This window comes from Salmo salar, chromosome 02 (assembly GCF_965601325.2).
Source record: "Salmo salar chromosome 02, fSalSal1, whole genome shotgun sequence".
NCBI classification, from domain to species: Eukaryota; Metazoa; Chordata; class Actinopteri; order Salmoniformes; family Salmonidae; genus Salmo; species Salmo salar.
The window spans coordinates 93709137-93726135 of NC_138292.1; the positions used below are offsets into that span (position 1 = coordinate 93709137).

Sequence of the window (16999 nt, forward strand, 5' to 3'; positions counted from 1 at the left end):
GGCAAGAACAGCTCAAATAAGCAAAAAGAAATGACAGTCCGTCATTACTTTAACACATGAAGGTCAGTCAATACGGAAACTTTCAAAAACTTTGAATGAATCTTCAAGTGCAGTCACAAAAACCATCCATCGCTATGATGAAGCTGGCTCTCATGAGGATTTCCACAGGAAAGGAAGACCCAGAGTTACTTCTGCTGCAGAAGATAAGTTCATTAGAGTTAACTGTGAAGACAACAACTATGCCTATGAGATGGTTTGGGATGAATCGGACCGCAGAGTGAAGGAAATGCAGCCAGCAATTGCTCAGCATATGTGGGAACTCCTTCAAGACTGTTGGAAAAGCATTCCAGGTGAAGCTGGTTGAGAGAATGCAAAGAGTGTGCAAAGCTGTCATCAAGGCAAAGGGTGGCTACTTTGAAGAATTTCAAATATAAAATATACTTTGATTTGTTTAACACTTTTTTGGTTACTACATGATTCCATATGAGTTATTTCATAGTTGTGTTGTCTTCACTGTTATTGTACATTTTTTACATTTACATTTTAGTTATTTAGCAGAAGCTCTTATCCAGAGCAACTTACAGTAGTGAATGCATACATTTCATGCATTTTTTTTTTGTTGTACTGACCCCCGTGGGAATCTAACCCACAACCCTGGCGTTGCACACACCGTGCTCTACCAACTGAGCCACAGGGAAGGCCAACTTCGACAACAGTTAAAATAAAGAAAAAACATTGAATTTGTAGGTGTGTCCTAACAATTGACCGGTACTGAATATGCATTGTGGAGGAGAACTGATCTTAGATCTGTACAAAGGCATAACATCTACAGCAGGAACAACTGTCTGTGTTAAAAAGGCCCAGCTGGATTGAATTTAGCTATTTAAAATGACATATTTGAATGTCAAATGATTTGTTCTGTTTGTCAATACAAGACAGGGTCTGTGGAGGCTTGGCCTATTAGTGGTAGATTTGGGGGAGAATTTGAGTTGGAATAGTGATAGATTTTTGGAGGGACCCTTGTCACTACAGCCAATCAGTGAGCAGCGTCCCTTCCCCCACACCGTAGGCAGTTCTGTTACTCACAACACTTCCCCTGCTTTCCTCAACAATGGAAAAGCCCACTGAACTAAAGCCTTGCCATTTCAGATCTTTTTTAAAAGATTGGGGAATTTTTTACAATTAGGAAATAATATTTCATGTTTTACTCGTACCTCAGCCAGCATTGTGAATGGTTAGGAAAATAATATGTCATGTTTTACTCGTACCTCAGCCAGCATTGTGAATGGTTAGGAAATAATATGTCATGTTTTACTCATACCTCAGCCAGCATTGTGAATGGTTAGGAAATAATATTTCATGTTTTACTCGTACCTCAGCCAGCATTGTGAATGGTTAGGAAATAATAGGTAATGTTTTACTCGTACCTCAGCCAGCATTGTGAATGGTGTTTGATGCAGTGACATACTAGACCATTGCAGTAAATCTAATACTTAGGTGTTTTTAGTCATGTATGAAAGGGCTGGGGTGGTTCTGTGGTTATAAGTTACTGACCTTGGAATACATTTCTGGCCATGCTGGCAGGGTCTGAATCAAACCCAATGTCCACCTGGTACACTGGCAGGGTCTGAATCAAACCCAATGTCCACCTGGTACACTGGCAGGGTCTGAATCAAACCCAATGTCCACCTGGTACACTGGCAGGGTCTGAATCAAACCCAATGTCCACCTGGTACACTGACAGGGTCTGAATCAACCCAATGTCCACCTGGTACACTGACAGGGTCTGAATCAACCCAATGTCCACCTGGTACTCTGACAGGGTCTGAATTAAACCCAATGTTAAGGGGAGGGAAGATGGTCAAGAGGGTGATGATTATTGTTGTTCTACTGCCTGATTGTTATGCAACAACACTGTTTACAAAAGCTTTGTTAAATCAGCACAACAGTTTTCAGCTGTGCTAACATAATTGCAAAAGGGTTTTCTAATGATCAATTAGCCTTTTAAAATGATAAACTTGGATTAGCTAACACAACGTGGCATTGGAACACAGGAGTGATGGTTGCTGATAATGGGCCTCTGTACGCCTATGTAGATATTCCATAAACAATCAGCTGTTTCCAGCTACAATAGTCATTTACAACATTAACAATGTCTACACTGTATTTCAGATCAATTTGATGTTATTTTAATGGACAAAAAAAGTGTTTTTCTTTCAAAAACAAGAACATTTCTAAGTGACTCCAACCTTTTAAACGGTAGAGTTAATCATTTTAGAGTAAGGCTGTAATGTAACAAAATGTGGAAAAAGTGAAGGGGTCTGAATACTTTCCGAATGCACTGTATTGATACATCATGTAGCAGCAGTATAGACCTAGTCTGTTCATTATATACATCTACATGATGTATTGTTACACCATGTAGGAGCAGTATAGACCTATTGTGTTCATTATATACATCTACATGATGTATTGTTACACCATGTAGCAGCAGTATAGACCTAGTCTGTTCATTATATACATCTACATGATGTATTGTTACACCATGTAGGAGCAGTATAGACCTAGTCTGTTCATTATATACATGTACATGATGTATTGTTACACCATGTAGGAGCAGAATAGACCTAGTCTGTTCATTATATACATCTACATGATGTATTGTTACACCATGTAGGAGCAGTATAGACCTAGTCTGTTCATTATATACATCTACATGATGTATTGTTACACCACGTAGGAGCAGTATAGACCTAGTCTGTTCATTATATACATCTACACGATGTATTGTTACACCATGTAGGAGCAGTATAGACCTAGTCTGTTCATTATATACATCTACATGATGTATTGTTACACCATGTAGGAGCAGTATAGACCTACAGTAGCTGGCTACTTATTTATATGTTGTTTGACTGAATGAAACTGCCTTAAATGTGCTGTATTAAACATTTTTTATTCTCACTAATCAATCACCACATTCCTGTCTTTGTATGTCTCAATAGTATTATTTAATTAAATCTATGTAAAATAATCTTTGTCTGAAAATAAAATCTGATCCTCAACTGCGTTTCCCTCCAGTCAGCAGACGGCGATGTGCGTCTTTCAGGCGATGCTGCAGCGTGACGTATAATCTAGTGGACGGTTCTTCATAAACAGCTCGTCAACCACCTCGGTAGCTTGCTAGCCAACATAGCCGAAACATTCAAGCTATTTATACGCTTTCGGTCTATATTAGCTACTGTGTTTTAGACACACTTCTGTCGTATCTACTTGTTAATCTATTTAATTTAATATTACGTTATTTTTTATTAGTCAGCTATAGTAGCTGGCTGGTTAAGTTAGCATTAGCCTAGTCGCTAATGATAGCTAGCTAGCTAACATCCCCGAACATGAGCTCCCTAAACTACTCCCCTCCTGTTAAAGAAGAGGAGGTCTGCTGGACGGAGAAAGAAGCTCTGGGGCTGAACATTGTCGTGAAAGAAGAGGAGGATGTTACAGTAAAACAAGAAGTAGAGGATGAGGCTGTTACAGTGAAAGATGAAGAGAAAGACGTTTCAGTTAAAGAAGAAGGTGCGTTCAGAGTGAAAGAGGAGGAGGATGTTAAAGTAATAGAAGAGGAGGAAGAGGATGTTACAGTAAAACAAGAAGTAGAGGGTGAGTGTGTTACAGTGAAAGAAGAAGAGAAAGACGTTTCAGTTAAACAAGAGGAAGAAGAGGATGATGCTGTGTTTGGAGTGAAGAAGGAAGGGGAGATTACTGTCACATTGGAAGATGAAGAGGAGGAGACAGGAGATCTGATTAACACCAGTAAGTACCGCCTTCAATTAGTTTTTAACTTTGGATATTCGGAGTTGGCTCGTCAATACCTCTTCAACGGAGGGCCCTGGGATGATGACTGATATGTCTAGAATCAGACGACGTAGAGAACAAGCTACCCCTTGTTTTCTCCGTTCCGTTTCCAAAAAGTGACTTAACATATATCTTTGAGAAGGGTCTATCTGCTGACCGCAGACTGGGGGGCCACGGCATGTAGTGATTTTAATGTAGTGATGTTTTACTACACACCGTGTCCCCCAATAGAGCCATGTGAGAGTTGGGTTGGCTACACCAAAGATTATGGATATACTGACAAGATGTCTCTCCGCCCTAACAAGGGGAGTCGTTGTCCACAAAGCTGCACTGTGGGTTGTCTCGCTCCCACCTATCATGTCTTTGGATTGGTGGATACATCTTATTATTGTAATCTATTGTTTATATTCTATGAGGGTTGTTGTCGTCAACCGCCTGTATTCAATGGAGAGAGATGCTAAGCTACTAGCATGAATATGCATAGCGATCTGGAGACAACTCCAAAAGTGTTTTTATCAAAGTTGTAGTATGTCACGTGTCCACGTAACAACTTAATCATTAAGAAACTTCTGTTAGATCAAGTAAACCTCACGTAGCAAATAAGCCATTCATTTTGTTGTTGACCAAATTCAACACTTTCCACGTTGGGTTGATAATTGTTTCCACTTGGATACAACCTACTGTAACCTACTGGCATGACCTAGAGAGATACAACCTACTGTATCCTACTGGCATGACCTAGAGAGATACAACCTACTGTAACCTACTGGCATGACCTAGAGAGATACAACCTACTGTAACCTACTGGCATGACCTAGAGAGATACAACCTACTGTAACCTACTGGCATGACCTAGAGAGATACAACCTACTGTAACCTACTGGCATGACCTAGAGAGTTACAACCTACTGTAGCCTACTGGCATGACCTAGAGAGATACAACCTACTGTAACCTACTGGCATGACCTAGAGAGGTACAACCTACTGTAGCCTACTGGCATGACCTAGAGAGATACAACCTACTGTAGCCTACTGGCATGACCTAGAGAGTTACAACCTACTGTAACCTACTGGCATGACCTAGAGAGATACAACCTACTGTAGTCTACTGGCATGACCTAGAGAGATACAACCTACTGGCATGACCTAGAGAGTTACAACCTACTGTAGCCTCCTGGCATGACCTAGAGAGATACAACCTACTGTAACCTACTGGCATGACCTAGAGAGGTACAACCTACTGTAACCTACTGGCATGACCTAGAGAGATACAACCTACTGTAACCTACTGGCATGACCTAGAGAGATATGTCATGACGTTGGCCTGTGGGTAAAGTTTATGACCCCCCCCCCCATAAATACCTTTCTCCCTTCCCCTCTCTGACCCTACTGAAGGACTTGAATAGCCTGTGTTAAATATAGAGAGTCTGGGAACATCAAACAAATGGGGAAAGGAACCATATTTTGGTAATAAAACCAGTTGGAAATATGCTTTGGAACGTAATGAGTATGGATGTCAGTTCGTTGTTATCTAAAACATTATGATTGATGACAGGACGACATAAACTGTACCTGAGAAAGTATACACCCTCTATTTATCAGAGTAACATGGAATTGTTATGCAATTGAAATGTTTGATATTGAAATTGTTTGTTAGGAGATGAAATGTAATTTTAGCTTCCAAATGAGAGATTTGGGTTTTCATAAGGAAAGTGCCCTGCTTGATCAGTGGCCCACCCCTGTGAAGAGGAGGGGTTATAAACGATGAAACACATCCTTCCCCCCTCTCCACTATATAAGCCTTTGACGAAAAGATAACCAGGTTGTTCCAGTACGTGAGGTCTGCAGCCTCTACGTTAGGACACACGTCAAGTACAGAACTAAGCCAACCTCGGCGTGAGCTATGGTATGAACTGGTATGAACTTTGAGCTATTCACTACAGAAGTGCTACTTCCTAGCCGTTGAGTTAGCAGCGGCCGCTGTAGACGTGGGCTAGGAAAGGACGGACGACGGATCCAGTCTAACAACCAGACGAAGATACCACCACGTATCCAATTGACCACCATTGACATTCTTCCGAAAACAGGAAGATCTGTTGGCCGACCCGGCTAGCATCTACGACCAATCTACCGAAGCACAGCTCAGAGTAAATATTTATTGCATTTTCCTTTTCCAAATGGGCGGTAATTTAGAATGCATAAGATAATGTATTTACGATAGCATAGCTGCTGTTTCTTTGTTCCTAAATCTTCCCGCTCTTTCATTCAAGCCCAACCCCCTTTCCTTTGTGTAACCAGCCATGATACAGGTTCCGTCCACCAGGACGTTTTTGTATGACATATGTATTCGGTGTATTTGTACTTCTGTGTGATAAGTTTAGGTATTTAGTAAATAAATAATTAAACCCAATTTTGTATTGCTGATTCAACTTGTTAGCCAGGGTTCGTGAAGATAGCCAAGAATTTACAACTTTCATTATGAGACTGAAAATAAGATAAGGGTTAATATTGACTGCTATCGATGTAAAATATTACTAAGTATTTTAAGAGTTTATTCGGAAGATAACGACTCTATAAACGTTCTTCCGTGGTGCCCCGACTTTCTAGTTAATTACATTTACATGATTAGCTTAATCAGGTAATATTAATTAGAGAAAGAATTTTATAGGTTAGCATGTCATATCACTTAATCCGGCATAGCCAAAGACACGACAGATACAACCTACTGTAACCTACTGGCATGACCTAGAGAGTTACAACCTACTGTAACCTACTGGCATGACCTAGAGAGTTACAACCTACTGTAACCTACTGTAGCCTACTGGCATGACCTAGAGAGTTACAACCTACTGTAACCTACTGTAGCCTACTGGCATGACCTAGAGAGTTACAACCTACTGTAGCCTACTGGCATGACCTAGAGAGATACAACCTACTGTAACCCACTGGCATGACCTAGAGAGTTACAACCTACTGTAGCCTACTGGCATGACCTAGAGAGTTACAACCTACTGTAACCTACTGGCATGACCTAGAGAGTTACAACCTACTGTAACCTACTGTAGCCTACTGGCATGACCTAGAGAGTTACAACCTACTGTAGCCTACTGGCATGACCTAGAGAGATACAACCTACTGTAACCCACTGGCATGACCTAGAGAGTTACAACCTACTGTAGCCTACTGGCATGACCTAGAGAGTTACAACCTACTGTAACCTACTGTAGCCTACTGGCATGACCTAGAGAGTTACAACCTACTGTAACCTACTGGCATGACCTAGAGAGATACAACCTTCTGTAACCTACTGGCATGACCTAGAGAGATACAACCTTCTGTAACCTACTGGCATGACCTAGAGAGATACAACCTACTGTAACCTACTGACATGACCTAGAGAGATACAACCTACTGTAACCTACTGGCATGACCTAGAGAGTTACAACCTACTGTAGCCTACTGGCATGACCTAGAGAGATACAACCTACTGTAACCTACTGGCATGACCTAGAGAGATACAACCTACTGTAACCTACTGGCATGACCTAGAGAGTTACAACCTACTGTAACCTACTGTAGCCTACTGGCATGACCTAGAGAGTTACAACCTACTGTAACCTACTGTAGCCTACTGGCATGACCTAGAGAGTTACAACCTACTGTAGCCTACTGGCATGACCTAGAGAGATGTAACCTACTGGCATGACCTAGAGAGTTACAACCTACTGTAACCTACTGGCATGACCTAGAGAGATACAACCTTCTGTAACCTACTGGCATGACCTAGAGAGATACAACCTACTGTAACCTACTGGCATGACCTAGAGAGTTACAACCTACTGTAACCTACTGGCATGACCTAGAGAGTTACAACCTACTTTAACCTACTGGCATGACCTAGAGAGATACAACCTACTGTAACCTACTGGCATGACCTAGAGAGTTACAACCTACTGTAGCCTACTAGCATGACCTAGAGAGATACAACCTACTGTAACCTACTGGCATGACCTAGAGAGATACAACCTACTGTAACCTACGGGCATGACCTAGAGAGTTACAACCTACTGTAACCTACTGGCATGACCTAGAGAGTTACAACCTACTTTAACCTACTGGCATGACCTAGAGAGATACAACCTACTGTAACCTACTGGCATGACCTAGAGAGTTACAACCTACTGTAGCCTACTGGCATGACCTAGAGAGATACAACCTACTGTAACCTACTGGCATGACCTAGAGAGATACAACCTACTGTAACCTACGGGCATGACCTAGAGAGATACAACCTACTGTAACCTACGGGCATGACCTAGAGAGATACAACCTACTGTAACCTACTGGCATGACCTAGAGAGATACAACCTACTGTAACCTACTGGCATGACCTAGAGAGTTACAACCTACTGTAGCCTACTGGCATGACCTAGAGAGATACAACCTACTGTAACCTACTGGCATGACCTAGAGAGTTACAACCTACTGTAACCTACGGGCATGACCTAGAGAGATACAACCTACTGTAACCTACGGGCATGACCTAGAGAGATACAACCTACTGTAACCTACGGGCATGACCTAGAGAGATACAACCACTGGTATGCAAGTATTTCAAAAAAAATCTCACTTTTATGGAGTATTGTGATGTCATTATGGGGTATTGTCTGAAGATTGATCATTTAAAAAAAAAAAGACATTTTCTATTTAATCCATTTCAAAATAAGGCTGTAATGTAACAAAATGTGTAAAAAGGGAAGGGGTCTGAATGCATTGTGTTCTAGGCCTGTCCCAGATAAAAAGTTATTTTATTTATTTCTACCAATTGATTGGTTGAAATGTTATGAAGTGTATTTTTCCATATAGACACACCCCATGTGTTTAATAAAATCAACTGTATGTGCAGAACTTGAACTGAACTGATGCTTCAAGTGTTTGATTAAATAATTAACACACACAAATGACTTGAGGAAGCCAGAGATCAATATAACCAGAAGAAAATAACCAATTCCCCACCTGCTGCTGGCCCCACACACTTAGTTACAGTCACATGTTCAACTATCATCAGCTGATCCAGGAAATCATTTTCTGAATAACAGTCACATGACAAACATCACGACATGCAACAACAACCAAAGTGCTTCTTCATTCATTACTCTGGTAAAGACAGTTATGCTGTGCTCCACGTTGGATCCAACATCCCTAACAAATTGATGTCTATAATGTGTTATTGTCTGGTTGATTTACAGTAGGGTCTCGTTAGTCTGTTTGCACACAGAGATACTTAGCTCATAATGTGTAGAGAACTGTTCCTTGATGTATAGGCTATTGTACAACACACAGAGCTATTTTCCTTTATTCAGGACATTTAGAATGACAACACATTACAGAGAAGCCTAGTGGGATTATTCACAAAATTATCTGGTGATCAGGTTATGAAATGTCATGACAAAGACATTTTACTTTCCATGTTTCACCTGAAATATTAAATGATTTATAGTCCTAGGTCTATGTTATTGTTAGGTGAAGTTATGGGTCCTACAGTAGGTCTGTTTTTGTTAGGTGAAGTTATGGGTCCTACAGTAGGTCTATGTTGTTGTTAGGGGAAGTTATGGGTCCTACAGTAGGTCTGTTTTTGTTAGGTGAAGTTATGGGTCCTACAGTAGGTCTGTGTTATTGTTAGGTGAAGTTATGGGTCCTACAGTAGGTCTATGTTGTTGTTTGGTGAAGTTATGGGTCCTACAGTAGGTCTATGGTATTGGTATAACTAGCAGTTTCCATATTAGCATGGAGTTTCTGCAACCAAATTGCGTGCGCCAATTTTAGCAAACACAGAAAGGGGCCTATATTGGAGACCAAAAGTCGTCTGGCACACTGCTTAGGATTTCAACAACTTTAATAACTTATTTCTAGCCTACAATCATCGATGTTTCTGCTAATGTGAAAACAAGACTAAATATCACTACAGTTTCTGACTTGACTGTCTTAAGACAGCATCACCTTTTACAGTGGATTTCTGCTGTTGTGGCCTTTAACCATCTGTCTGACTTTGTTGTTCACACAGGAGAGAGACGGGACTATCGTGGATCCTCTGGGGAGCCTCAACAACATCATGATGCTGAAAAGGCAGAGCAGAGTCTGTCCAGATCAGAACACCTCCAGAAACACCAGCAGATACCCACAGATGATCAATCTCATTGCTGTTCTGACTGTGGGAAAGGTTGCAAATCTTCATCAGAACTTAAAATACACCAGCAAGTACACACAGGAGAGAAACCATACTGCTGCTCTGACTGCGGGAAACGTTTCTCAAGATCAAATTCACTAAAAGTACACCTGCGAATTCACACTGGAGAGAAATCTCACCACTGTTTTGATTGTGGGAAGAGTTACTTAAGATTAAAATCACTAAAAGTACACATGAGAATTCACACTGGAGAGAAACCTTATAGCTGTGATCAATGTGGGAAGAGTTTTACTATATCTAGCTGTCTGACTATTCATCAGAGAACACATACAGGAGAGAAACCATATAGCTGTACTCAATGTGGGAAGAGTTTCACTACATCTAGCCAATGGATTGTACACCAGAGAACACATACTGGAAAGAAATCTCTTAGCTGTACTCAATGTGGGAAGAGTTTTACTCACTTAGGCAGCCTGTTATCACACCAGAGAAAACACACAGGAGAGAAATCTTATAGCTGTGATCAATGTGGGAAGAGTTTTACTCAGTCAAGCAACCTGGTATCACACCAGAGAACACACACAGGAGAGAAACCTTATAGCTGTGATCAATGTGGGAAAAGTTTTACTAAGTCTAGCAGTCTTATTGTACACCAGAGAACACACACAGGAGAGAAACCTCATAGCTGTGGTCAATGTGGGAAGAGTTTTGTTACATCTAGCCATCTTATTGAACACCAGAGAACACACACAGGAGAGAAACCTCATAGCTGTGATCAATGTGACAAGAGATACTCTGATAAAAGATCTCTGATTAAACATCAGAAAATACATGGAGTTGTTTCATGATATCAATGAATTAATGTCACAATGTAGAATGTTTTTAACATTGTAGTAGCAGTATTTTAATTATGTCACAATGTAGAATGTTTTAACCTGTTTGGGATAGGGGGCAGTATTTTCACGGCCGGATAAAAAACGTACCCGATTTAATCTGGTTACTACTCCTGCCAAGAAACTAGAAAATGCATATAATTAGTAGATTTGAAGAGTCTTGGTGGTTCCAAATGTCTTCCATTTAAGAATGATGGAGGCCACTGTGTTCTTGTGGACCTTCAATACTTCAGCCATTTTTTGGTACCCTTCCCCAGATCTGTGCCTCGACACAATCCTGTCTCGGAGCTCTACGGACAATTCCTTCGACCTCATGGCTTGGTTTTTGTTCTGACATGCACTGTCAACTGTGGGACCTTATATAACGAGGTGTGCCTTTACAAATCATGTCCAATCAATTGAATTTACCGCAGGTGGACTCCAATCAAGTTGTAGAAACATCTCAAGGATAATCAATGGGAACAGGATGCATGTAAGCTCAATTTCAAGTCTCATAGCAAAGGGTCTGAATGCTTATGTAAATAAGGTATTTCTGTTTTTCACTTTGTCATTATGGGGTATTGTGTGTAGATTAATGAGGAAAACAATATTATTTAATCCATTTTAGAATAAGGCTGTAGCGTAACAAAATGTGTGAAAAGTCAAGGGGTCTGAATACTTTCTAAATGCTCTGAATATGCAACTGGTTTACTGTTAGAATAAGTTCTATGACTACACCAATACTGTTAAAGCAACGATGCAGAGACCTAGAAAATGCATGGCCAACCTTGCTGCTAGAGATCTAGCTACTGGGTGTGCAGGTTTCTGTTCCAGCCCTGCACTAACACCTGACATTGTGCTGATTTATTTGGATTAGACACTATTGAACTATTCAGTCATGTCTTGTTGTGGAGTCAGATGGACGTCTAAATCCACGGCCCATTTCCACAGCTGTTCTTTATGATAGGAAATAAAGTGGGGATTCACACAATGAACTATAGTGTCTTTTTGGGTCATTGAACATCCCCTGTTTGTCTGTTTTATTTGGTTGTTACTCTAATTTAGTCTGATGATATTGATGCACAATCACTGTCTGGCTGACAGTCTGTGAACCGAGTCAATCTAGTTCCCACAGAATGAATGTTGTGGGTATTTAATTCTGCTACATTTAAACATTATTTTAAGCTTTATTTAACTAGGCAAGACAGTTAAGAACAAATTCTTATTTACAATGACGGCCTACCGGGGAACAGTGGGTTAACTGCCTTGTTCAGGGGCAGAATGACAGATTTTTACCTTGTCAGCTCGGGATTCGATACACCAACCTTTTGGTTTCTGGCCCAATGCTCTAACCACTAAGGCTACCTGCCGGCCCATAGACGTGTCCAATGCAGACATGATGGGATTAGTATTGGCTTTATAGGCGTGTCCAATGCAGACATGATGGGATTAGTATTTGCTTCATAGACATGATGGGATTAGTATTGGCTTCATAGGTGTGTCCAATGCACTTGTGCATGTGGTTTGTAATTTCGATAGTGAAACAGGATTTGCTAATCCTCCCACATTGTTTCCATTTTGCTGAGATGTTTTCTCCATTTGAAATGATACTGTTAGAAATAGGTAAAGCACTCACACATCTGAGAACTTGTGTGTGTTAATCATTAGTTAATAACTTGAAAGAAAACAAAAGGCTGATTGATACTGATCAGTGTGTGGGTTTTCTTTTTCATCAGACAATTAATGAGGCTCACCATGTTGAAGGAGAACAGATTAGACTCATAATGAGGCTGACCATGTTAAAGGAGACCAGATTACATTTACATTTACGTCATTTAGCAGACGCTCTTATCCAGAGCGACTTACAAATTGGTGCATTCACCTTATGATTAGACTCATAATGAGGCTGACCATGTTGAAGGAGACCAGATTAGACTCATAATGAGGCTCACCATGTTGAAGGAGACCAGATTAGACTCATAATGAGGCTAACCATGTTGAAGGAGACCAGATTAGACTCAAAATGAGGCTCACCATGTTGAAGGAGACCAGATTAGACTCATAATGAGGATCACCATGTTGAAGAATTACAGATTAGACTCATAATGAGGCTCACCATGTTGAAGGAGACCAGATTAGACTCATAATGAGGTTGACCATGTTGAAGGAGACCAGATTAGACTCATAATGAGGATCACCATGTTGAAGGAGACCAGATTAGACTCATAATGAGGCTAACCATGTTGAAGGAGACCAGATTAGACTCATAATGAGGATCACCATGTTGAAGGAGACCAGATTAGACTCATAATGAGGCTCACCATGTTGAAGAATACCAGATTAGACTCATAATGAGGCTCACCATGTTGAAGAATACCAGATTAGACTCATAATGAGGATCACCATGTTGAAGGAAACCAGATTAGACTCATAATGAGGCTGACCATGTTGAAGTAGACCAGATTAGACTAATAATGAGGATGACCATGTTGAAGGAGACCAGATTAGACCCATAGTGAGTCTGTCAGATCAGAGGCAGTAGGGATGACCAGGGATGTTCTCTTGATAAGTGTTGAATTTGACCATTTCCTGTCCTGCTAAGCATTCAAAATTAACTTTTGGGTGTCAGGGAAAATGTATGGATTAAAAGTATATTATTTTATTTTAGGAATGTAGTGAAGTAAAAGTAAAAGTTGTCAAAAATACAAATAAATTCAGATACACCAAAACAACTACTTCAGTAGTACTTGAAAGTACTTTTACTTAAGTACTTTACACCACTGGTACTGTGTTACAGCTGCTCTCTCCTCCTCAATGCCATGAACTAGACCAGGTACTGTGTTACAGCTGCTCTCTCCTCCTCAATGCCATGAACTAGACCAGGTACTGTGTTACAGCTGCTCTCTCCTCCTCAATGCCATGAACTAGACCAGGTACTGTGTTACAGCTGCTCTCTCCTCCTCAATGCCATGAACTAGACCAGGTACTGTGTTACAGCTGCTCTCTCCTCCTCAATGCCATGTACTAGACCAGGTACTGTGTTACAGCTGCTCTCTCCTCCTCAATGCCATGAACTAGACCAGGTACTGTGTTACAGCTGCTCTCTCCTCCTCAATGCCATGAACTAGACCTGGTACTGTGTTACAGCTGCTCTCTCCTCCTCAATGTCATGAACTAGACCAGGTACAGTGTTACAGCTGCTCTCTCCTCCATGGTTTCCTCAACCTAAACTCACTGAGATGAGGTCCAAAGCCCTCTCCTCCATGGTTTCCTCAACCTAAACTCACTGAGATGAGGTCCAAAGCCCTCTCCTCCGTGGTTTCCTCAACCTAAACTCACTGAGATGAGGTCCAAAGCCCTCTCCTCCATGGTTTCCCCAACCTAAACTCACTGAGATGAGGTCCAAAGCCCTCTCCTCCATGGTTTCCTCAACCTAAACTCACTGAGATGAGGTCCAAAGCCCTCTCCTCCATGGTTTCCTGAACCTAAACTCACTGAGATGAGGTCCAAAGCCCTCTCCTCCACGGTTTCCCCAACCTAAACTCACCGAGATGAGGTCCAAAGCCCTCTCCTCCATGGTTTCCTCAACCTAAACTCACTGAGATGAGGTCCAAAGCCCTCTCCTCCATGGTTTCCTCAACCTAAACTCACTGAGATGAGGTCCAAAGCCCTCTCCTCCATGGTTTCCTCAACCTAAACTCACCGAGATGAGGTCCAAAGCCCTCTCCTCCATGGTTTCCTCAACCTAAACTCACTGAGATGAGGTCCAAAGCCCTCTCCTCCGTGGTTTCCTCAACCTAAACTCACTGAGATGAGGTCCAAAGCCCTCTCCTCCATGGTTTCCCCAACCTAAACTCACTGAGATGAGGTCCAAAGCCCTCTCCTCCATGGTTTCCTCAACCTAAACTCACTGAGATGAGGTCCAAAGCCCTCTCCTCCATGGTTTCCTGAACCTAAACTCACTGAGATGAGGTCCAAAGCCCTCTCCTCCACGGTTTCCCCAACCTAAACTCACCGAGATGAGGTCCAAAGCCCTCTCCTCCATGGTTTGATTCAGACCCTACCAGTGTGCCAGGTGGACATTTGGTTTGATTCAGACCCTGCCAGTGTACCAGGTGGAAATTGGGTTTGATTCAGACCCTGCCAGTGTACCAGGTGGACATTTGGTTTGATTCAGACCCTGCCAGTGTACAAGGTGGACATTGGGTTTGATTCAAACCCTGCCAGCATGGCCAGAAATGTATTCCAAGGTCAGTAACTTATAACCACAGAACCAACCCAGACCTTTCATGGATGACTAAAAACACCTAAGTATTAGATTTACTGCATCAGACACCATTCACAATGCTGGCTGAGGTACGAGTAAAACATGACATATTATTTCCTAGCCATTCACAATGCTGGCTGAGGTACGAGTAAGACATTTGACATTTTAGTCATTTAGCAGACGCTCTTATCCAGAGCGACTTACAGTAGTGAATACATACATTTCATTTCATGCATTTTTTTTGTACTGGCCCCCCGTAGGAATCGAACCCACAACCCTGGCGTTGCACACACCATGCTCTACCAACTGAGCCACAGGAACATATTATTTCCTAACCATTCACAATGCTGGCTGAGGTACGAATAAAACACGACATATTATTTCCTAACCATTCACAATGCTGGCTGAGGTACGAGTAAAACATGACCTATTATTTCCTAACCATTCACAATGCTGGCTGAGGTACGAGTAAAACATGACCTATTATTTCCTAACCATTCACAATGCTGGCTGAGGTACGAGTAAAACATGACATATTATTTCCTAACCATTCACAATGCTGGCTGAGGTACGAGTAAAACGTGACATATTATTTCCTAACCATTCACAATGCTGGCTGAGGTACGAGTAAAACATGACCTATTATTTCCTAACCATTCACAATGCAGGCTGAGGTACGAGTAAAACATGACCTATTATTTCCTAACCATTCACAATGCTGGCTGAGGTACGAGTAAAACATGACATATTATTTCCTAACCATTCACAATGCTGGCTGAGGTACGAGTAAAACATGACATATTATTTCTTAATTGTAAAAATATCCCCACTCCTTAATCAAGTAGTCTCCCACTGTTTAACCAGAATAACATGAGTTGTGTCCTTCAAACTGTTAGTCCATAATCATATTCAGCTACTTAGATGTTATGTATTGTCATGTTATGCTCACTATAAGAAATCCTGAATGTATTGAAATGTCTGGAGGGGATGTGTTAATTCATAACCCATCATTTATACCTGTTAATTCATAACTCATAATTTATACCTGTTAGTTCATAACCCATCATTTATACCTGTTAATTCATAACCCATCATTTATACCTGTTAGTTCATAACCCATCATTTATACCTGTTAGTTCATAACCCATCATTTATACCTGTTAGTTCATAACCCATCATTTATACCTGTTAGTTCACAACCCATCATTTATACCTGTTAGTTCATAACCCATCATTTATACCTGTTAGTTCACAACCCATCATTTATACCTGTTAGTTCACAACCCATCATTTATACCTGTTAATTCATAACCCATCATTTATACCTGTTAGTTCATAACCCATCATTTATACCTGTTAGTTCATAACCCATCATTTATACCTGTTAGTTCACAACCCATCATTTATACCTGTTAGTTCACAACCCATCATTTATACCTGTTAGTACATAACCCATCATTTATACCTGTTAATTCACAACCCATCATTTATACCTGTTAATTCACAACCCATCATTTATACCTGTTAATTCATAACCCATCATTTATACCTTTTGCTTGAAAGGGGTGGTTCAGGCAGGCTGGCACGCTCCCTGACCTTACTCGGCAGGAACTAATGCAGATCCATAATAAACCCCAGGAAGAGTAGCTGCTGCCTTGGCAGGAACTAATGGGGATCCATAATAAACCCCAGGAAGAGTAGCTGCTGCCTTGGCAGGAACTAATGGGGATCCATAATAAACCCCAGGAAGAGTAGCTGCTGCCTTGGCAGGAACTAATGGGGATCCATAATAAACCCCAGGAAGACTAGCTGCTGCCTTGG

The 16999-nt window shown here is 41.2% G+C and overlaps 1 protein-coding gene across 1 annotated transcript; it reads left to right on the forward strand.

Annotated features, from left to right (window-relative positions):
- Positions 1-3167: 3167 nt before the first annotated feature.
- On the forward strand, positions 3168-11906 carry LOC106566139 (uncharacterized). The gene is made up of 2 exons (XM_082968319.1): positions 3168-3810; positions 9917-11906. The coding sequence occupies exons 1-2, from the start codon at positions 3393-3395 to the stop codon at positions 10885-10887; spliced, it is 1389 nt and encodes a 462-aa protein (XP_082824445.1). The 5' UTR covers positions 3168-3392; the 3' UTR covers positions 10888-11906.
- The last annotated feature ends 5093 nt before the right edge of the window (positions 11907-16999 follow it).

Coding starts and splice junctions, on each gene's coding strand:
- LOC106566139 (XM_082968319.1), top strand. CDS start 3,393: ATGAGCTCCCTAAACTACTCCCCTCCTGTTAAAGAAGAGGAGGTCTGC. Junction 3,811..9,916: donor AGGAGATCTGATTAACACCA/GTAAGTACCGCC, acceptor TTGTTCACACAG/GAGAGAGACGGGACTATCGT.